The sequence below is a fragment of the Micromesistius poutassou genome, assembly GCF_964030765.1.
Source record: "Micromesistius poutassou genome assembly, chromosome: 17".
NCBI lineage: Eukaryota > Metazoa > Chordata > Actinopteri > Gadiformes > Gadidae > Micromesistius > Micromesistius poutassou.
This window is the reverse complement of record NC_140287.1, coordinates 11104227-11125164: the sequence shown is the minus strand read 5'-3', so window position 1 is coordinate 11125164 and position 20938 is coordinate 11104227. Positions and strand designations below refer to the sequence as shown.

At 47.1% G+C, this 20938-nt stretch overlaps 5 protein-coding genes across 6 annotated transcripts in view; 3 read left to right on the top strand and 2 right to left on the bottom strand.

The window, feature by feature from the left end:
- Nucleotides 1-5790, top strand: part of asap2a (ArfGAP with SH3 domain, ankyrin repeat and PH domain 2a) — a 46515-nt gene extending 40725 nt beyond the window's left edge. The window contains 6 exon segments of the mRNA XM_084482324.1: nt 468-623; nt 988-1081; nt 1473-1531; nt 1914-1993; nt 2557-2676; nt 4000-5790. Of these exon segments, the coding sequence (XP_084338450.1) occupies nt 468-623; nt 988-1081; nt 1473-1531; nt 1914-1993; nt 2557-2676; nt 4000-4074 (584 nt within the window). The 3' untranslated portion in view covers nt 4075-5790.
- Nucleotides 5791-5940: 150 nt separating this feature from the next.
- On the bottom strand, nt 5941-9240 carry itgb1bp1 (integrin beta 1 binding protein 1). Of its 2 annotated transcripts, none has more exons than XM_084481824.1 (7): nt 9135-9240; nt 8618-8720; nt 8453-8531; nt 8250-8380; nt 8033-8125; nt 7543-7692; nt 5941-6982 (listed from the first exon to the last, which is right to left on the bottom strand). In XM_084481824.1, exons 2-7 carry the CDS (start codon nt 8690-8692, stop codon nt 6911-6913), a joined length of 600 nt encoding a protein of 199 aa, XP_084337950.1. In that variant the 5' UTR covers nt 8693-8720; nt 9135-9240; the 3' UTR covers nt 5941-6910. The 2 variants fall into 2 exon arrangements, with proteins under 2 accessions (XP_084337950.1, XP_084337951.1); XM_084481825.1 differs by having other exon boundaries at nt 9047-9182.
- A 328-nt stretch (nt 9241-9568) lies between these two features.
- LOC311362445 (cleavage and polyadenylation specificity factor subunit 3) lies at nt 9569-16840 on the top strand. Its single transcript, XM_084482295.1, has 18 exons — nt 9569-9721; nt 9839-9902; nt 10128-10225; nt 10789-10917; nt 11344-11521; nt 11711-11800; nt 11887-12037; nt 12266-12441; nt 12631-12789; nt 13179-13325; nt 13618-13770; nt 13993-14101; nt 14322-14420; nt 14557-14651; nt 14845-14932; nt 15059-15125; nt 15316-15412; nt 15517-16840. The coding sequence occupies exons 1-18, from the start codon at nt 9651-9653 to the stop codon at nt 15622-15624; spliced, it is 2079 nt and encodes a 692-aa protein (XP_084338421.1). The 5' UTR covers nt 9569-9650; the 3' UTR covers nt 15625-16840.
- Nucleotides 16841-17177: 337 nt separating this feature from the next.
- Nucleotides 17178-18843, bottom strand: LOC311362446 (uncharacterized protein). The gene has a single exon (XM_084482296.1). The coding sequence runs from the start codon at nt 18726-18728 to the stop codon at nt 17799-17801; it is 930 nt and encodes a 309-aa protein (XP_084338422.1). The 5' UTR covers nt 18729-18843; the 3' UTR covers nt 17178-17798.
- iah1 (isoamyl acetate hydrolyzing esterase 1 (putative)) lies at nt 18826-20931 on the top strand. Its single transcript, XM_084482297.1, has 6 exons — nt 18826-18954; nt 19151-19203; nt 19333-19478; nt 19635-19796; nt 20073-20194; nt 20459-20931. Exons 1-6 carry the CDS (start codon nt 18892-18894, stop codon nt 20630-20632), a joined length of 720 nt encoding a protein of 239 aa, XP_084338423.1. The 5' UTR covers nt 18826-18891; the 3' UTR covers nt 20633-20931.
- Nucleotides 20932-20938: the final 7 nt, after the last annotated feature.

Below are 20938 nucleotides of genomic sequence, written 5' to 3'. Positions count from 1 at the left end.
CCCCCCATAACTCGTGCATTATACACATTCCCTCTTCCCATCAACCGTCTCTCCCAATTACACTCCAGTAGGGAGAGATCCAGAAGGGCAGGCTCCTTCTGGGTGAGAGTAATCTAGTCTCTCTCTCCCTCCCTCCCTCCTCCCCCATCCCCTCGTGTGTGTCTGTGTCTGTCTGTCCAACTGGCTTGTTCCATTGTCTCTCTCTCTCTCACTCACACACACACACACACACACACACACACACACACACACACACACACACACACACACACACACACACACACACACATTCACTGCCCTCCTCCCTTGGTCTTCCTCTCGGTCTCTCTCTCTCACATTCACTGCCCTCCTCCCTTGGTCTTCCTCTGGGTCTCCCTCCCTCACCTCCCGTCTCTCTCTCTCTCTCTCCCTCCTCACCTCCTGTCTCACTCTCTGCCTCCCCTCCTGTCTCTCTCTCTCCCCCTCAGTCCAGTTATCCGGTCTGGGCGGCGGCCCGCTGCAGCCCTCCCTGTCCCCCAGCTGGAAGCCCGGCTCCCTGGACCTGACGGGGCGGCAGAGGTCCTCCTCCGACCCCCCCAACATGCACCCCCCCCTGCCCCCCATGAGGCTCACCTCCAGCGGAGGTACCGGCCGTGTGGACCCGTAGTCCGTTCCCTCTTACCGTTCCTGTTCCCCGTTGACTGCGTGTTACTCTGTGTTCCGCCATGGCTGCAGAGCCTCTCTCTCTCTCTCTCTCTCTCTCTCTCTCTCTCTCTCTCTCTCTCTCTCTCTCTCTCTCTCTCTCTCTCTCTCTCTCTCTCTCTCTCTCTCTCTCTCTCTCTCTCTCTCTCTCTCTCTCTCTCTCTCTCTCTCTCTCTCTCAGGTTAATAACAGTAAAAAATAAAGAGATATATACTTCCAGTAGAATGATAATAACATTGTGTACCTGGTAATATGTGGTGTGTACTAAAGGGCAGAGAGGCTGACTGTACTGCTGTGTGTCTCCAGCGCTGGGGATGCCTCCTGCAGCCAAGCTGCTGAACTTGATGGAGGGCAAGGGCCCGCCGGGGCCACGGGGGGGCCCGCCCAAGTCTCCTTCAGGGTACACATGCGCACACTCACACACCAACTACATGTGCATAATACTCATTTATAATACGTTATCATACTAATTCTAGTAAAGATGCATACTTTTTGTCTCCACGGTTTACCACTCAACCATGCACAGTACAACACAAAGATAACTCACTCACTCACTCACTCACTCACTCACTCACTCACTCACTCACTCCTCCTCTCTCCACTGATGAGGGTGTCTGTGGTTCTGTCCCAGTTATAGTCTGAGTTAAAGCCACAAAAGAACAACCACTTACTCACTGAGTTACAATTTGTGTCTTGAGCTAAAAACAATTTTTTTTTTATGACCTGAAAGCTTTTACATGCTGGCTCCAGAAGGGAACTTCAACGCTGGTCTGTTTCTGCTCTGTTTCCAGGAACGACAAGAGCTTCAGCAGAATACCTCTGAACCGAAAGGGATCCATAGAAAGACAAGGTGGGTCGTCAGCCTCGTATCAAACCATAGATAATATGGTTTGATACGGAGATAATAACGTAACACAGACCTGAGATAATAACGTAACAGACCTGAGATAATAACGTAACAGACCTGAGATAATAACGTAACACAGACCTGAGATAATAACGTAACAGACCTGAGATAAGACCTGAGATAATAACATAACACAGACCTGAGATAATAACGTAACACAGACCTGAGATAATAACATAACAGACCTGAGATAATAACATAACAGACCTGAGATATTGGCTTTACACGCTAGCCGATTTTCCCCTTATCAGTCCAGACTTGTTTCTTCCTCGCAGCACATGGAGTGTTTCCTTCACCCTGATGTCATTTCCTTTTCCTGTTCCAGCTAAAGAAGTCCCTGGATGCCCAAGGAATTCCATTGGTCAATCCATGCCTCCGGCCCCCACTCCAAGGAAGGGCCCTCTGGTAAGGACCCCGTCTGTGTCACCCCCTCTCTCCCCTCTCTCTCTCTCCCTCGCTCTCTGAACTGAGTGTGTATTCATGGATTCACCCGTGGCTGGTACATGAGTTGTGCGATGTTCTTTTGTGTGTCGGTGGTGAGGAGGAACACAACGATGCAGGGTCTGTGTGTGTCCTCTGTTTGTGTTTGTCGTTGGTGTTCCTAGCCTCCTAGGGTGCCAGTCACACATGTCCTTCCCTTCACTGTGAATTTCCTGATTTATTGAGGAAATGAAGAGAGAGACCACAAGAGAGCGGTTGTCCAGAAGGCGGAACAGCTCGGATGTTAATGTTCAAGACCTTTTTGTGGTCCACTCCACTTTCACCACTAACTTAACAATGAAACCATGAGGATTTAAAGCCTCTAAACCATGAGGGATATTTCGCCTGCTACCTTTGTGCTACGGTCCCAGTTGGAGAAGGAAGGATTCCTTGAAGTAGAAAATGTGCGATGCTATTTTTATCCCCAGTTCCACCTCATTAATGCTCTCCTGTGAACTCCGCCCCCGGCGCTGCGCTCTGTGTTCCAGAAGCACAAGCCCAAGCGTGTGAAGGCCATCTACCACTGCATCGCCGACAACCCCGACGAGCTGACCTTCACCGAGGGGGAGGTGATCGTGGTGGACGGGGAGGAGGACCAGGAGTGGTGGGTCAGTACCTCACGGGGTGGGGGGGGGGGGAGGGTATGTGGGGGGGTGTGTGTGTGTGTGTGTTGGGGGGGGGGGCGCAGGTTGGCTCTGTAACTTGGTGGGAACCTGACGTGAGAGTTCCAGTGTTGTGTACACAAGCTTGCATGCGCGCGTGCGTGAGAGTGTTCACACGCAGGTGTTTTTCATGGCGCGGTACCTTCCAAGCGGGCTCCTTTCCAACTCCAGCTCTGTTCACACAAAAGTTTCCCTATGCAGTACTGGATGTCCGTTGGCCTGGTAACCATGGTGGCTCGAAAACACGATAACGAAATGACCTCATTCTTGAACATCAGCCCCTCTTCCCATTCCGCCCCCCCCGGCCCCCCTTGTCCGAGATCAAACCAGCTGCGACTTGTTTTCCACTGGGCTGTATTTAGCCACCGTCTCTGGCCCATGTTTGGAGCTTCTGTTCAGGCGGCCAAGTCCCCGCGTCCCCTCCCTCATCCATGGCCCACATGGATAAGGGTGGGTGTGTGTGTGTGTGTGTTGCTAATGAAGCTGATCTTGTTCCATCTCGGCCAAACTTAATTAGGTCTGATCCGTTCAGCTTGAGATGCATTACGTTTTATTTACACTTCAGTGACTTACCGCTCACGGTCAAAATTAGTGAGTGGTGAATTTCAGTGCATTTCTACAGTCGTTTTGGTCGTTATGTTCTAATGCTGCCATGCCTGATCTCCTCGGGAAGGGAATGATGAATTATGCATTAGAGACATGCCCTTACACTTGAACCCTGAATGATTTGTGAGATAACTCATGTCATAGGTTTTTGTTTTCAGGTGTAGCAGACATTTTAAAGTACTTAAGTACTGATCACACAAGGTAATACTGAAATGTAATTCTTTTTGAGGCGTTTAGCGTGACCATGCCTCAGTACTAGCCCCGTATCTATTAGCATCCATAGCAGTTATTAGGATGTGGATCCATAGCAGGTAGCTAGGTATTAGCATGTGGTAGGTATCAATAGCAGATAGTTTAGTTATTAGCATGTGGTAGGTATCAATAGCAGGTAGCTTAGGTATTAGCATGTGGTAGGTATCAATAGCAGGTAGCTTAGTTATTAGCGTGTGGCTCCATAGCAGGTAGCTCCTTTGTGTCGTGTTTGTGCTCTAGCAGCTGTGCAGTTTGTTCTCAAACTGGTCCTAGTTTGAGTCGTGTGTAAAGGAGGTGGTGTGGAGGCCCCACCCTCCGCGGTGTGACTAGTGATGGTGTTATGTGCCCTAGTCACCACCAGGTGTCGTCATTTGCCCTGAAACCCTTCCCGTCTGTTCTCTTGTTCCACAGTTGGGCCACATAGAAGGGGATCCGATGAGGAGAGGAGCCTTCCCAGTGACCTTCGTCCACTTCATCGTCGACTGAGAGGTCAACCCGGGGGGGGGGGCGGGGGGGGGGGGGGGACCGGGAACCGGTCACGGGAACCGACCCCGGGACCTAGAACCCCGCCGGACTTCCTGCCTCCGAGCTAAACGAGACCGACATCAACTTTTTCTCTGTGGAGTAGCTGACCAATGAGACGCTGTCGTTTCCCCAGTGTGGCGGACTGGCGTCTGCCTGGCAGGTCCAACCAGGTGCCCAGTAGCTCAGTGGCACCGTATGTGATTTTAAAGTTGTTTATATCAGTTAAAGACTATGAAGAAAAAAAAGAAGAAATATGATTGTAGTGAATGACCTCTTGCAATAAATCACACTTTTCCAAGTCTTGGGCTTGGTCACAGGTCACAGGTCAACTCATCTGAACGACTGAATGAAGGTCCTACTGGCAACGTACTGTATCTAATACGTAGAACCGTCGAATGTGAACCCCCTCAACTCTCTAACATTCCACCTCCTCTCCAGCTGAGCGTTTCATAGCGTCTTGTGTGTTTTAGAGATGCTGCTTCTCGCTGCTTTGACCTTTTTTCCAGTAGCTCTCCTGAGTGGAGACACTTTCTAACGGTGCTAATCCAGAAACAAGCAGGACCTGCCAGATCTCCCGTCCCTTCCTCCCCCCCCCCCGTCCCCATTTCTCCCCCAGATGGGCATCAGGGAGACAGGGCCATGCTAAATGTAGAAAAAGTGGTAGGCAAGTTCCTTCATCTGGGAGAGTCCATCTCTTCATGTCTTGACTGTAAGAAAGTTACAAACATGTATATCTGTAACGACGATCTGTGTCGATTTCTATATCCTCCATTCTTCCACATCCTTCATGTGCTGCACCACAGGCTCGTGGTCGGCTGTGCGTGTCGCGGTGTGTGTCGCTGTGTGTTGTGTCTGACACCCTGGCTGCAGGCCACGCCTCCTAACCCGCCACCTCCGCTCTGATCCTGTGGTCGGTGTGTTCCTGTTGCGTCGCACGCGACGCTCTGCCTCGTGAGGGGGCAAGCAGACGTACTCTGGCTCTCTATTGGAGGCTCTCACCCAGAGCCCTCTCATCGTATGGTTCTCACCCAGAGCCTTCTAATCCTCCGGTCCTTAGACCCAGAGCCTTCTTACCCAGCGGTCCTCAGACCTGGCAGAGGAGGTGACACATGTTCAGTCTGTAGCGCTAGATCAAGAATATTCTGACAAAGCATTCTATGTAATTAACTTTATTTTGGTTGCAGAGCAACTGTCCTCTCTCTTTCTGTGTTCATAAAAAATCTATATAAATATATAAATATGTTGATATTTACACATTTAACCTAACGCGAGCCTGCCGTGGATTTTGTGGATGACGAAAGGTGACGCTGCGTTGTGATTGGTGGATCCGACGAGCGCTCCTCACTGGAACTAGGAGGGTTGATCGTCGAGGTTGTAAATAGAAGCCGTTTCTGTGTGATATTTAATTGTAAGAACAAAATGTTAACCTTGCCTTGGTGATGATTAAAATGTTGTTTGAATGCACTGTGGTGATGGAACAGTGAAACACACACACACACATACATACATACATACATACATACATACATACATACATACATACATACATACATACATACATACATACATACATACATACATACATACATACATACATACATTCTTGAAGACTAAAGATTACTACATTGACTCTTAACTTAAATGTGCAAGTAAACGGTAAAATGAAACTGGAATAATAAAAACATGAAAGAACAGTCTTGTTGCTCTTCCTTTTGGACTGATGTTCTTCATCTCTGGCTTGTTGGTCAAGGTGTGATTATTGATTTATTCCATAATGTAAACAGACATACGGAAGGGAAATCATTGAAAGTGGTACATATTTTGGAGGGTTGATGGATTTATTGCATTTTTTAAACCACCACACATTTTGTTTAAAGTTTAAAAGGTTTTATGGACTTAAAACATAAGCCAGCCTTTGTAACACTCTGTATTGAAAATAGTTGAAATAAGTCTTTATCGTGCAGATAATGTATTGAGTCTGAATCAGCCCGATTGAAAGCAGGGAGAGATGGAGTTGAATGAAGAGGTATGGAGGCATGCAGAAATAACATTCAACATGTACCTTTTAAAAAAATACAAAAATATCAAGAGAAACCCATCAACATTAATGTGCATTCAGTCTACTTCATAACATCAACCCGATGCGCAGTTTGAATGTAAGAAAACATGATTCCACGCGTTGTGTGGTTGATAGGAGGCAACACGACGATTCAGCCCGTTTCAACACTAGCCCATGATGAGGTTGTTGCTATAGCAACCTTTCAACTTGCTGCCGCAGACCACTGCATGTACCAATGTGTTTGTACCACTTTAGTCAAGTTTGAGAGGCAACTTTCTTGAAGCTAGCCGTACCTTCAAAATCGTTATGCTGCTCCAAGGATATCTTCTTCAAAAATAGCTAAATATTTCCAACATTTGTCCCAGAGGAGTCACAATGTTTCCTGTCGCCTATTTATACAAAGTCAGTGTGCAATAAAAGTACCGTGTTTATAAGGCTGTATAATACAATGAAGAGATCCCATTTCCTTTGGTTGTCACCCCAATCAAAGCTTTGTACCCGACGGGCTCCTTCAGACGGATGATAATAACTAGCATTATCATTTGTTTAAAAAGTTTTGTATAATTATTATTGGACCGTTATCTATTCACAAATAGTGAATCTGAATGAAACAGATGTCTTTTAAATAACAATGTGAGAGAAAAAACATGGAGCCTGGAGATTGTTAAACCACCTGAACGTGACCTTTGAGGAGTCCGACCGGGCTGAGGGTCAGAGGTCACTGCCCTGTCACCTGAATCAGGACTTCTCTGACGTCAGGGCGCAGTCGAAAGAGGCTGACAGGACCTTGCAGATGGACTGGGCCTGCTCCTGTAAGAACAACACATTCATCATATTAATATACTACTGGAGGATATTGAGATCATAATCCAAGAGCATCTGTTGTTGTACCGATTCTCATCTGAACAAAGGGGGGGAGGGGGTGCCTAGGGTGTGGCGAGGTCTCTCAGACCAGAGGTACTGGGTTCGATCCCTGATGACCACAGCCCACTTATAGCCCCTCCTCCTCCCTGTTCCTTTATCACCTGGAAATGGAAGAGATTAGACTGCCTGATCTCTCTCACTACCTTCACCTCCTCTCAGACTTCACCTCCAATGTGTCAACAGCCAAATCTGTCTTCTAGCAGCCCAAAATCAACTCCTCCACCTCCTCCAAACCTCAGGAAACTGTTTTCAATGTTCTCTTCCCTCCTCCCCCTTTCCCCCTCTCCCATTCCTTCCTCCCTCACAGCTGGTGACTTTGTAAACCTACTTTACCCAGAAGGTGAAGCCATCCTCCCCCCTCTGTTCCCTGAACTCCATCATCGTTCCACACTCGGGTATCTCCAGTGTGTGGTCACACAGCAGGGGGCTGGCTGAGGTCTACTCACTGCACAGCTGCACTGGTACACCCAGACGCTGCAGCGCTCCTGCTGCCCGTCGGTGGTCTTCAGCGCCAGCAGGTTCCTGCCCGCCCCCAGGCCGTCGTCGTAGCACAACATGCGCATGATCAGGTACAGAGGGTGGCGGTGCAGCACGTCCTATAGGACAGCGTGTTTAAACCAATCACGATGAGGTACAGCGCAGTACCAACATGTTTAAACCAATCACGATCAGGTACAGAGGGTGGCAGTGCAACACAGCCTATAGGAGGACAGCACCAACATTTTTTAAGCGATCTATCAAATCTAGCTGTGATTCTTCAAAGGTTGTGTTTTATTTTAAACGTGTTGTTTTTTATTTTGATGTTCAAAATATTTTTCAGTTTTTGTATTTGTATTTGGTTATTTTACTGCTAATCCTTGCCTAGCAAGACTAACAGGTCAACCATAACTAACAAACTAGTAATCCATCCTATATGAATGTTAGTGTTGTACTTACACACTGGTCCAGCGAGGCCACTTTGACTCCATACTTGGACACCCCCAGCATCATCTCCTCCTCGCCGGGAACAAAAGGCAGCTTCCCATCTTGCTGTCAGAGGAAGAAGACTCTTAACTTGTGTTGTATCTGTTAACTTGGGTTTTATCAGCCAACTTGTGTGAACCTATGTTTTATCTGTTAACTTGTGTTCTATCTGTTAACCCGGGTCCCCAACCTGTGCTGCGTCGATGTAGTTGATGAGGTCCAGGGGCTCCTGAAGGGCCCGGCTCATGTCAAAGTGCAGCTGCTCCAGTGCCCCGACGTACTTCACCCTGAACTCAGCGCATGCGTCTGATGGAACGTTCCCTACAACCACACAACTCCATCAAACTAGTCCACAAAGCGAAGACTTGAAATAAAGTCTTGTTTTCTACTCACCTGTGCTCTTGGTGGAGTCGGTGTCGAGGCTGGCGACCGTGCTGGATCTGGAGAGTCCTCCCAAGCTGGAGTCAACCGACTAACATGAACAGAAACGTTTTAGAGATATAACCTCATTTGGAAGTGTGTGAGTGAGTGAATGAGCGAGCGAGTGCGTGCGTGTACCTTGCTCTTAGTGCTGATCTCACTGCTTTGAGAGCTGCTGCTGCTGTGGCGCTTCTTGACCTTTCGGAACATCATTCATCACCATGACGACCGCCTTCTCATCCTGAGCAGCGGGTATAAAGGAGTTCCAATCAAAAGTTTATACTTTCTCTTTCAGAGGGTTACGTCATTGAACATCACTGCCCTCTGTATGCGAAGCATATGGTGTCTCCTGTAAGGAAGGCTACTTCTACGTGTAGGCAGTCGAAACCATTGCTCATGAATGTCTCTTTCTGAAAAGAAAATACATTTCGACATTCACAAATATACTCGAAGCTTTGCAAAAGTTTTCGAAATCCGAAAGTATCGGATAGAAAGTGGATTGGCCCATGGGTGGTGGTCAGTAATAAATAAATAATAAAACTAAACTGGTTGCTAGGATAAACACACCGTAACGTGATCCTCATTCGCTTTAAGAAACTGTGACTCCTATGAGGGAGTTGCCCGTACGAGCGATTCGCATCCAGGCAGGACGTACCGGTGAACGACGGGCTGAGTTCGGGGGTTTCGGATTCGTGGGTTCGGCTGCTTTCTGTTTCTGAAGTCGCGCTGTGCCCCGGTGCGTCCTGCGCCCCGCTGCGTCCTGAGCGCTGCTGCAGCAGCCGCCGCCCGACTTCTCTTAAAGGAGCCGCACTGAGGGACGCAACACGGGGGACACACTACATTCAACAAGGCTACCTGACAGAGACCACGTTGACCTATTATTTTATTGTAAAGGACTACGCGAATTGTATTATTTAATTTGAATACATAATTCTCGCTGCAACAACACATAATACATCGTCCGGGAACCACGAACCTCGGAAATTGATTCTTGTCGGATGTATTTTGGTTCCCACCGGAAGTGTCTATGTCGTCTAGGGCCCGCCCCGCCCCACTCATTCATTTATCAACACATGCACACATAAACAGTGTATTGGAAGCTGATTTTTCAATAACCTGAACATGTTTTAGCCTACTTATTGTATTTATATTTATATTTTTTGAAGCAGCGATGGCGGCGAAACGTAAAGTGGAGGCGACTGTTCCCGCGGAGGAGAGCGACCAGCTTCTCATCCGACCCCTGTGGGTTCCCATCTCTCATGCTACATACATATGATATATATATATATATATATATGCTTTATATACATGACCCACGTGTTTGAGTTCTTCGTGTGTTGAAGCTGGTATATCTTGCAGGGGTGCTGGTCAGGAGGTCGGCCGATCATGCATCATCCTGGAATTCAAAGGCAGGAAAATAATGGTAATAACGTGGTAACATGCTTACTTTATATATTATGCGAATGGCTTGTGTCTTTTGGATTATACATGGTTAGAACCGTGCACTTTTTTTTCTCCACATAAACACTGTAAACACCTACACGTATATTATTACATGACACATTTTAGAAAAAAATCAGTTATTGACAGTATTATTTCTATTGCTGATATGTCATACTTGTTACTCCATGTCTACCTCGGAGTGCAGCTGGACTGTGGCATCCATCCAGGCTTAGAGGGGATGGATGCCCTGCCCTACATCGACCTCATCGACCCGGCGGAGATAGACCTGCTGCTCATCAGCCAGTGAGTTCACACTGAAGAAGAGGACGGCCCCTTCTTCAGTCAAATACAAAATCCAGGACTTCATAGATTACAATGCAATCACTCTACAATAATTACAATGATAGTCTGTTTTACCTAAAATTATATCCCTCTTCTCTATATTTAGATAAATTAAACTCACTGTAATGGTAAATCAATAAGTAATAATATAATATAATAATAATAATAATAATAATATAATAATCAAACATAAGTGAGTAGAAGTTTCAGTGGAGGCTTAATGGATGTGATATGCGTGAAATATCTATAATTAATTATGTAATACATAATCATATATGCCCAAATTAAGTGTGCCTTCAATTTGTAGCTCATATTTAACATGAGCTAGAATCCCCGCTCTCTTCCTGCCCACTGGTGTGTCTGTGGGTAACTGGTACTTGTATATAACCAGTACCAGGTGCAATCACTAATCTAGACCGCTGCCTCCCTCTTGTGTATCTGTGGGTAACTATATAACCAGTATAACCAGTTCTAACCAGTACCAGGTGCAAGCATTAACCTTGACCTCTGCCTCTCTCTGTTAGCTTCCACCTGGACCACTGTGGAGCTCTGCCCTGGTTCCTCCAGAAGACCAGCTTCAAAGGCCGGACCTTCATGACCCACGCCACCAAGGCCATCTACCGCTGGCTCCTGTCTGACTACGTCAAAGTCAGGTTAGAAACACGCACTGTTTGAATCTGGACAAAGGAAAGGGTCTTACAAGATACCCGGCAATAGCAGTGTTGTAGAGTGTAGAAGCACAGGGAGGGGAAGTCAGAGTGAACACTCTTACCACAGTCACAGTGTACACTCTTACCATGTAAGAGTGTTCACTCTCCCCACAGTACGGGTGTACACTCTCACCACAGTAGGAGTTTTCACTCTTACCACAGTAAGAGTGTACACTCTCGCGTCTTCGACTCTCAATGGAAAGTTTCCCAGTCCGATGGCCAATGCCTTCTGGTTTGCAAGATGCTTAACCCCAAACTACTGATGATAAATCACTGTGAATCTCTTTGGTCTGCAGAATGATTTAATAGTAAATACTAGCGTTGTACATGTCCTGTGTGTGTAATAATGATGGGACTGCTTGATGGCAGCAACATCTCTGCGGATGACATGCTGTACACGGAGACGGACCTGGAGGACAGCATGGAGAAGATCGAGACCATCAACTTCCACGAGGTCAAGGAGGTGGCGGGCATCAAGTTCTGGTGCTACCACGCGGGGCACGTCCTGGGGGCCGCCATGTTCATGATCGAGATTGCCGGCGTCAAGGTGGAGGGTCCCAGCTCCAAAGGATCATTCATTTAGTCGTTTCCTTTTATCTCATTGTATACATTTGCTTTGTAGATTGGTAATGTGTTTATTGGGATATGTTGGGTTTGTTTATAAGGGCCTAGTGGAACTGTGTCTCTTGAGTATGACTGCAGCTGACCTGATGCTGTTTTCTGTGGTCCCGCTCAGCTGCTGTACACTGGAGACTTCTCACGCCAAGAGGACAGACATCTGATGGCGGCAGAGATCCCCAGCGTCAAACCAGACATTTTAATCATAGTACGTTCTGTGGGGACATCATACACTATGAACCCACTGCATTGTAATGTGACCGTGCGGTGCTCATGCTGAGATGGTGTCCCCAGGAGTCCACCTACGGCACACACATCCACGAGAAGAGGGAGGAGCGGGAGGCCCGGTTCTGTAACACCGTCCATGACATCGTCAACAGGGAGGGCCGCTGTCTGATCCCCGTGTTCGCCTTGGGCCGAGCCCAGGAGCTGCTGCTCATCCTTGGTGAGAAACACGCATTGCAAGTCCTGGAGTTTCTGGAGGTTTTTTGATGACCGTATTGGATTAGTCCTTTTTAACTCTGAGCTAATCTTAACTCTGAGTTGTGATAGTTCCTCTCCACACCATGGGATGGTTGATGTTGAGGTTGTGTGATGGTTGAGGTTGTGTGTGATGGTTCCTCTCCTCACCACGTCACGGCTGAGGCTGAGGTTGAGATGTTTCCTCCTCCAGACGAGTACTGGCAGAACCACCCCGAGCTCCACGACATCCCCATCTACTACGCCTCATCCCTGGCCAAGAAGTGCATGGCGGTGTACCAGACGTACGTCAACGCCATGAACGACAAGATCCGCAAGGCCATCAACATTAACAACCCCTTTGTCTTCAAGCACATCAGCAACCTCAAGGTACGGATGATACGCCAGAATGCATCATGGGACTAATTATTTATTTCATTGTTGAGGACAGGATTCAGATTGGTCAATCGGTCGGATAGGACCAGTAGCCCAGATGTTTACTTCACTTCACTGTTGTTAACCCTAACCCTTAACCCAAACCCTTAACCCGGACCCTGACCCCTGACCCTCTCTCCTCAGAGTATGGATCACTTTGATGACATCGGGCCCAGCGTTGTCATGGCGTCCCCGGGCATGATGCAGAGCGGTCTGTCCCGGGAGCTGTTCGAGAGCTGGTGCACCGACAAGAGGAACGGCGTCATCATCGCCGGCTACTGCGTGGAGGGAACCCTGGCCAAGGTGCTGGTGACCCTTGACCCTAACCCTGACACTGACCCTAACTCAACCCTAACCCTAGTACCCTAACGCTGACGCTAGCCCGAACCCTGACCCTAACCCTGACCCTGACCCTAGCTCTAGCCCTAACCCTAGCTCTAGCCCTAGCCCTAACCCAGTGGATCAATGTGCCTGAATCTCGTCCCACAGCTTTTTTTCTTCACCGATTGGCTCAAATCTGTGTTAGGTGATAATAGGTGTCACAGAATAAAAAGGTTCTGCTGAGGCAATAACCTCAGAGATGTCATTGTTGCTCCGGTGTCTTTATGTTAGTTATGCGCTTTAGTAAAGACATAAGAATCAGTACAACGTAAAGCTGGAACCCCCTGCTGACCTGCAGTTTGTCCCTGCAGCACATCATGTCTGAGCCCGAGGAGATCACCACCATGTCGGGCCAGAAGCTGCAGCTCAAGATGTCTGTGGACTACATCTCCTTCTCGGCCCACACAGACTACCAGCAGACCAGCGAGTTCATCCGGGCTCTCAAACCGCCCCACGTGGTAGGAGCCTCTGTTGTAGCCAAAGGACAAATTGATACAGGAAATACCTCTTTCTTCCTCATATGAGTAGTAGAAATGATACACATAAAGAAAGTGTAATAACACATCTGAGTTGTAGAAACTATACACTTAAAGAATGTGTAATACTACATCCTGTATCTAAAGAAGGTGTAATACTACATCCTGTATCTAAAGAAGTCGTAACACTACATTCTGTATCTAAAGAAGTCGTAACACTACATTCTGTATCTAAAGAAGTCGTAACACTACATCCTGTCTCCTGGCCGCTCAGATCCTGGTTCACGGGGAGCAGAACGAGATGGCCCGTCTGAAGGCGGCTCTGATCCGGGAGTACGAGGACAACGACCAGGTCCACATCGAGGTCCACAACCCCCGAAACACTGAGGCCGTCACCCTCAACTTCAGGGGGGAGAAGCTGGCCAAGGTGACCTTAGATAGCTAGAATAACACATTTGAATTACAATAAGAAGTTACTTAAATTCAGTTATTGAGTAGTGTGTTTACTCAATAACTGAATGGTTATTGAGTAGACACACAAACGCAGCATCAAAAAAAAGAGGGAATTGTACAAAACTGCCAGTCTTATGAGGGTGAACCTAAAGCGTTCCCGTGGCCCGAGAGGTTCTGATCCTGGTTCCCTCCGCAGGTCATGGGCTCTCTGGCAGATAAGAAGTGTGTGCAGGGCCAGCGGGTCTCCGGCATACTGGTGAAGAAGAACTTCAACTACCACATCCTCACCCCCTCAGACCTGTCCAGTGGGTTACTTTCACTTTCTCTTCTCCACTCCTTCTCCTGCCTCCATAAAGTAGGAGCACCTGGGAGCACGTTCTCATAGTCCAATCAAACACTAGTACACGAGTACGCTGCGTAGGGACACGTTTAAGAACAAGAAGAAAGATATGCCGTATTTCACACTTTTTAAGTTTAGGTATTAAATTGTAGGATTTGAATGTTCCTGCTTGGTGTGTGTTGCAGCGTACACAGAGCTGGCCATGAGCACGGTGAAGCAGACCCAGGCCATCCCCTTCACCGGCCCGTACTCTCTGTTAGTCTGCCATCTGAGGAACCTCACTGGTGGGAGAGGAGCCTACTCTGTTGTGTTCTGTCAATTAAATATATAAATATATGGATCTTATATATATGTTATATTGTATTGTCTTAATGTCCCCTTGGATAATGGTTATTTTGTCCCCATATTTCCTTTTTTAAGGAGATGTGGAGGAGTTGGACGGGACCGAGAAGAACACCCTGAAGATCTTTAAGAGCATCACCCTGGTGCACGAGGCCGGCATGGTGACGCTGGAGGTCAGTAGCAACCAAGCTCTTCTACTAAGAGGAGGGGAGCGTTTTCTTCTGGCTGTGGTTCCTGCTGTTCCTTCTGTTCAACCCCAGAGCCAGTACCTTTTGGGCTGGGAGTCGAACCCCCAACCAACCCCGTATCTCGTGGATAATTTTCAGGCTCTGGCTCTGAGCTAACCGTGTGTTCTTCTCTCTCCAGTGGATCGCCAACCCTCTGAACGACATGTACGCTGACGCGGTGACCACCGTGGTGCTGGAGGTCCAGTCCAACCCCAAGGCCCAGAGAGGTGGGTTCAGTCTGACACAGTGTGTGGAGCTCAGCTGGAAGCTGACCTTCTCAATAGTGTTTTGTATGATCATCATTAGCAGTTCCTTCCTGTGTGAGCTCATGTGTGGTGTTGGGTTGGTTCCAGTGATGGAGTCCCAGTGTGTCATCGTGGACATGGAGGTGTACCAGGCCCGGCTGGAGGTCATGTTGCAGTGAGTCTTCTGTCTGCTCCACCTATATCCACACGGACACACTGAAAGCATTAATCGCAACTGAGATATATTCATAAAATATGTATATCAAATATGAATTAATAAAATGATTGCAAATAAAAAGCTTTGTTGAATGATAGAGCCCATTCGGTTTGGACAGTGACCGCTGTGTGGACTGTGAAACCCACAGAGACATGTTCGGGGAGGACTGTGTGGAGTTCAGAGACAGCAGCAGCCTGGCAGTGACGGTGGACGGCAAGACGGTGCTGATCTGCCTGGAGACCAGAGTGAGTCGTCAGGAACACCCTTGCACAGTTACGTCGACTATCAGCTGTGTTTCACTAACACAGCTCATCCTTCATCCTCCCCCCCCCTCCTCCCCCTCCCCCAGACGGCGAGCTACGAGGACGAAGCCGAGGCCACAGAGGACGAGTCCCTGAGGGAGATGGTGGAGCTGGCCGTGCAGCGGCTCTACGACGCGCTGAACCCCGTCATCTGAGGGCTCCCCGCAAGAAACACCCCCCCTCACCGGGGCTCAGACCAGCCGTCCTGGAGAGTGGGGGGACACTGGCTCCTTTAGTAACAACCTTCTGCTGCGTCCCCCTGAGGCCTCCACAGGATTTATTACGGACCACTTCTACAGCAGAGGGCATTGTGGGTCATTTGGCAGAATGTGATTATTTCTTTCACAACAGTGAAGATGGGGGCTTGAATGCGTCTCCACAGGGAACATCAGCAGAATAGGACAGAAACGGGACAGAAGCGTCCGTCTTAATTCACGACGGCTGTGCTCTTGAATTGGATAGAATTTATTAACCATTAATTTATCAGCCTCTGTGAATTTACTAATGATGGTAGTGAAGCTAATTGGTAGTGAACATTGATTTTTAATCTTATTGTATTCAATATGTTTTGAGTTGTGTTTAGCACTTTAATTTGCGTTATTCATTTATTTATTGTCTCCAGACATCTCCAGAGTTGGAGTGTTGGAGCTTAGAGTGTTGGAGCTTCCAGTTCTTGTGTTTGTTTAATATATATGTCTGTTTGTTATTATGATTTTAACGCATGGCGTAACTCCACTAATCTTTGTGATTTGTTTATTATATTATTATTATATAATTATAATTGTATGTGGTATAAGCATAGCATTCTAAGCTAATTATGAAGGAAAGTAGCCCTGTTCCTTCATGAATAATAAGTTAATGTGTCTCGTTTATTACAATGGACAGAACAGTACCGTCTAATATTGTTTGTTACGTCTTTGACAGTGGCCTAAATTTAGAATTTTGCAAATGTTTACAATTCAATAAGTTGTGTTCTGTTTTTGTTATTCGTCAGTCAATGTTTATTGCAGCTCCTTGGAGTTTTTACTGGTTTTTTTTTGCAGTGTGTTTAAAATTACCTTTAAAAAGATTGACTCAATTGATGCACTACATACACTTAATTGAAATGCCTGGTATTCAAACTAAAAACATGATTGAAACACTGATTTGATCAGTTTATCAGTTCTGGAGTTATAAAACTAATGACATTTTGAAGTTAGTGATGTCATGTATGTAACCTCTTATTATTGATTGATCACTTTCTCAGTGGTGCACTGAGAACTCTGGAGACACGGGTTGAATTCCTGCTGATTTTTGTTGCAAAAAGGGTCTTGAAACGTTTTTGTTTGAAAGTTACTTGTCTTTAAGTAATCCTGACCCTCTCATCCCCTCTTCTTAAACAATAAATACAATTTATGAAATCCTCTGCATGCCCTCTATTTCAGCAAAGGATAATAAGGAAAAAAAATGAAGCTTTCCCGTTTTTAACTTCCGTGTCCCTGTCGGTGCAAAATTGCTTTTCCGTATAAAACAATGTAGATGCGCGGTCACTTTTCTAAGGGCAGAAAGGTAATTTGAGTGAGTCTCACGCTCCACCCGTGAGAGTTGGCAGCTCTGTAAACTATTCTCTAGCTCTGATCTCAGAAACACAAAACACATTTTGATACTGTAGGCTGTAATCACTACAATACAGGAAGAAATTTCCACAACAAGCTTTGTAAAGGTCAATTCCAATCACCAGCATATTATTTAATTAAAATGTGCTGACAGGAGACCTGAAGGCATATTGCACAAATGAACATAAGAATATGATCAAAGTTTTCAGAACAAATCATTCCATTAATAAATAAAACGGGCATATCAATGATTAGGCCAAATCAAATATACTACTGCCTATCCCTTGTCACACTTCCCCACCAAGCGTTAAAACGTTTTAAAAGCTCTGTTATATTTTCCCATAGAGATAAACTACTGGATTACAATATGCCTGATGCGATGACTTTATAAAAGCCAAAGGAAGATGAGCTGTAGGCCAATGCACAGAACATTGTCCCAGTTAGTAAAACCAAAGCTTTGAGTGGATGTGCAGAATCAATTTTCTGCATAAATACCAGACATGTGGATGTGTCTCGGATTGGGCTAATGCATCCTCAAATACCCAGCACCATTTAACATAAATGCACTCATCCTCAAACACAATGCAAATACATTACACAGATAGTCTTGTTGTGTTGGACAATGTACATGGCGGACAGTTTACAGAGATGTAAAGGCAAACTCCTGAATGATACAAAATCTAGAATACCCCGTCTAGTCTATACAATAGACCCAGTGAACTCCTATCATATTATTAGTTCCCTTTCCTCAAACTGAACACAATGGAAACCGCAATCACGACCAGAACCCCAACCGCCATCTCCAGGACCTTGTCCAACTTCCACTCGTGGATATCCGACTCCTTCTTCCGCAACATCTCCTCTTTGCGCACCTGCACCTCTCTCTGTTTCTGCAGCTGCCCCCCGTAGTGCGACTTTATAAACTTATCGAAGTCGAAGATCTTCTGGCTCTCTGTCCCCAGCACGGAGGGACGGGACGTGGGCTGCGGTTTGGTGGAGCTGCTCGTCTTCTTGGCCGAAGGTCTGGAGGAGCCCACCAGGTCCGAGTGGCTCAGGATGCCCCGGTCGTACTTCTTCTTCAGCCCCTGGTTCCCCAGTACGTTGTAGGCCTCGCTGATGTCCGAGAAGAGGCGCGTCGCCTCCTCGCTGCCCGCGTTCTTGTCCGGGTGGAACCTGAAGGACTGCTTGTAGTAGGCGGTCTTGATCTGGGAATGTGTAGCGTCGGGAGACACCTCCAGCACCTCGTAGTAGCCCGTCTTGGTTTTGTACAGAGGTGTGCTGTTGTTACCGCTGTAGGCCCTGGCGAGAAGGACTTCATGTCCCCAAAGGTCCCCCAAAAAATCCCGATCTTCTGTAGTCATTCTGTCGACCCATGATCTCCTGGAAGGTTTTGATTTTGTCCAACATCTGAGCCGGGAGCTTTTCAGGAACTTCTGTGCTGTTGCATAACCCGCTGGCTGACCTGCAGCGGTCACCTCCCCGGGAGGCGGACCGCTGGAGACCTGGTCTGAGGGACCATCTCCCCCCCAACAAGCTGTCGATGAAGACCACATGGAGAGCGCGTCTCTGCAGGGACAACCGCCAGCGTTCAGGAGAGAACCGCTACATGTTTGGTGTGAAAGGTGTACGGCTCTCCTCCCGATGTGAGACCTGACCAGGGCCATGTTGATCACGGGGGCCAGGCCGCACTGTTTACTTCCTGTTAGGACCCATCCTCAGGTCCGCCGCAGCGCCCCTTGCTGGTCAGATCCTACCCACAAAAACATAACACTAGTGCGCAAAAGCCGGAAGTGTCTATCTCTTTCTCTCCTCCGGCCGGGATTTAAAATGTCCAAAATAAAAACTATAGTTTGGCCTAAATTGGTTTTATTTGGTGACTCTATCACACAGGTTGGTTCATTTATTCAATATTTATTTTGCGATTGATATTAACGCCACGCCAGAGTCGTATCAAGTCGTATCCAAGCCTTCAAGTGAAATCTTGAGATGATGGATGATAGGAGCTGTTCTGATAGAATGTGTTGAATGAAACGAGGTCTAGCAGGTTTATGTTCACCTCAGTGACTTTGTGATCTACTCCTTGCAGGTTTCTTTTCAACCTAATGGCTGGGGTTCCGAAATGGCGAACAAACTTGCTCAGTAAGCTGTTCATAGTTCCTTTTTATTGAGTGCACAGTGTGTGCAGCTCAATCACAAACATGTGCATTCAGCACTACGCATTCATACGTGGAAACAACTATATAATATGGAAAACTCTGGCTTTATTAGAAAGTGTGACGTGGTGAACAGAGGACTATCCGGATACAACTCCAGATGGGCGAAGATTATCCTGCCTCGACTCTTCCCCAATGAAACCTCAGAGCACATAGTGGGCGTTACGGTCTTCTTTGGGGCCAACGACTGTGCTCTTGAGGGTATATGTTAGTTGCATGTTTGCATCTTATCTTATGTATACAACTTTTCATCATTCATTGATATCGCACACACTTGACTTCCCCTAAAGTTAACTATTGAGTTTGGTTGATCCAAGACTAAATCTACTCATTGCCTGTTATTTCTCTTGGTCCTAGAGATGAAAGCCAGGCAGCATGTCCCTTTAGATGAGTACTGTGAGAACCTGAAGGAGATAGCCAGACACCTGGCCACAGTTGGGGTGTCCTCAGACCGGGTCGTCTTCATCACTCCTCCTCCTCTTCACGAGGCCACCTGGGAGAAGGAGTGCCTTCTTAAAGGTGACTCGTCAGAGTGCTGTTCTTTACCCTAAGATTCACCCAACATCTACCCTATACATTTGGCCATAGTACAGGAGCAGGACTGATGTGGGTGTGACTCCCCAACCTAATGAATGTGGGTTCAACCTCCAATTTCCACAGTCTATCTGTAGGCATCAAATACCTGCCACTTTATGACCTGTATCTAATATCCAATGTAAGTCGCTTTGGATAAGCATCCACTGCATTGTTAAACTAATGAGGTTAACCGTACCACCATGTTCCTCCATCTCCCAGGGCTCCCGCTGAATCGCCACAACGCGGTGGCAGGGCGGTATGCCCAGGCCTGTGTGGAGGCAGCGGGCCAGTGTGGGGTGGAAGTCCTGGATCTCTGGACCCTCATGCAGAAAGATGGACAGGTGGGAACTGGTCGATGCTGACCGCGATGACCATAAGTTACTTTAAATCCTTCAGCAGGTCTTTCTTTCTTAACTGGAAGATGCAATTATGTTCTATGGGTGATTTAAAATGGAATTATCTTTTTATTTATTTAAACCATTATTGTTGATGAATGAATTGGGCCACAGTCTGGTATCAAAGGCCGTGTCTGCATGCATATCCAATCTAAATTCATAAACACGTTTCCTTGAGTTTTGCACTCGTTTCCATCTCGTGTCTCCCAGGACTACACAGTGTACCTTTCCGATGGGCTGCACCTCTCCGAAAAGGGGAACCAGTTTGTGTCAGAGTGTCTGTGGGGTCTGCTGGAGGCCCGATTGGATAGCCTGCCCTTCATGCTGCCCTACTGGGGGGATGTGGATCCCAAGGACCCTGAGAGCAGCCTGCTCTGTGACTAGAAAACCTGGAAGACCCAGGACCTCCAGTCTGCTGTGACTAGCCTGGGAGACCCAGGACCTCCAGTCTGCTGTGACTAGCCTGGAAGACCCAGGACCTCCAGTCTGCTGTCACTAGCCTTGGAGACCTTAGACCTCAATATGGAACTCAGTCATTTGTGCCTCCTCACCTTGAGCTAGAATCACCTGACCTTTAAACCTGGTGATAGGCATTTCAGCATTTATTTTATTGATAAGATATAAATTATCTTAATGTGATTTGTTAAAATGCACAATAAAGTTTTTTTATTTCATTTATTTGACACGTAC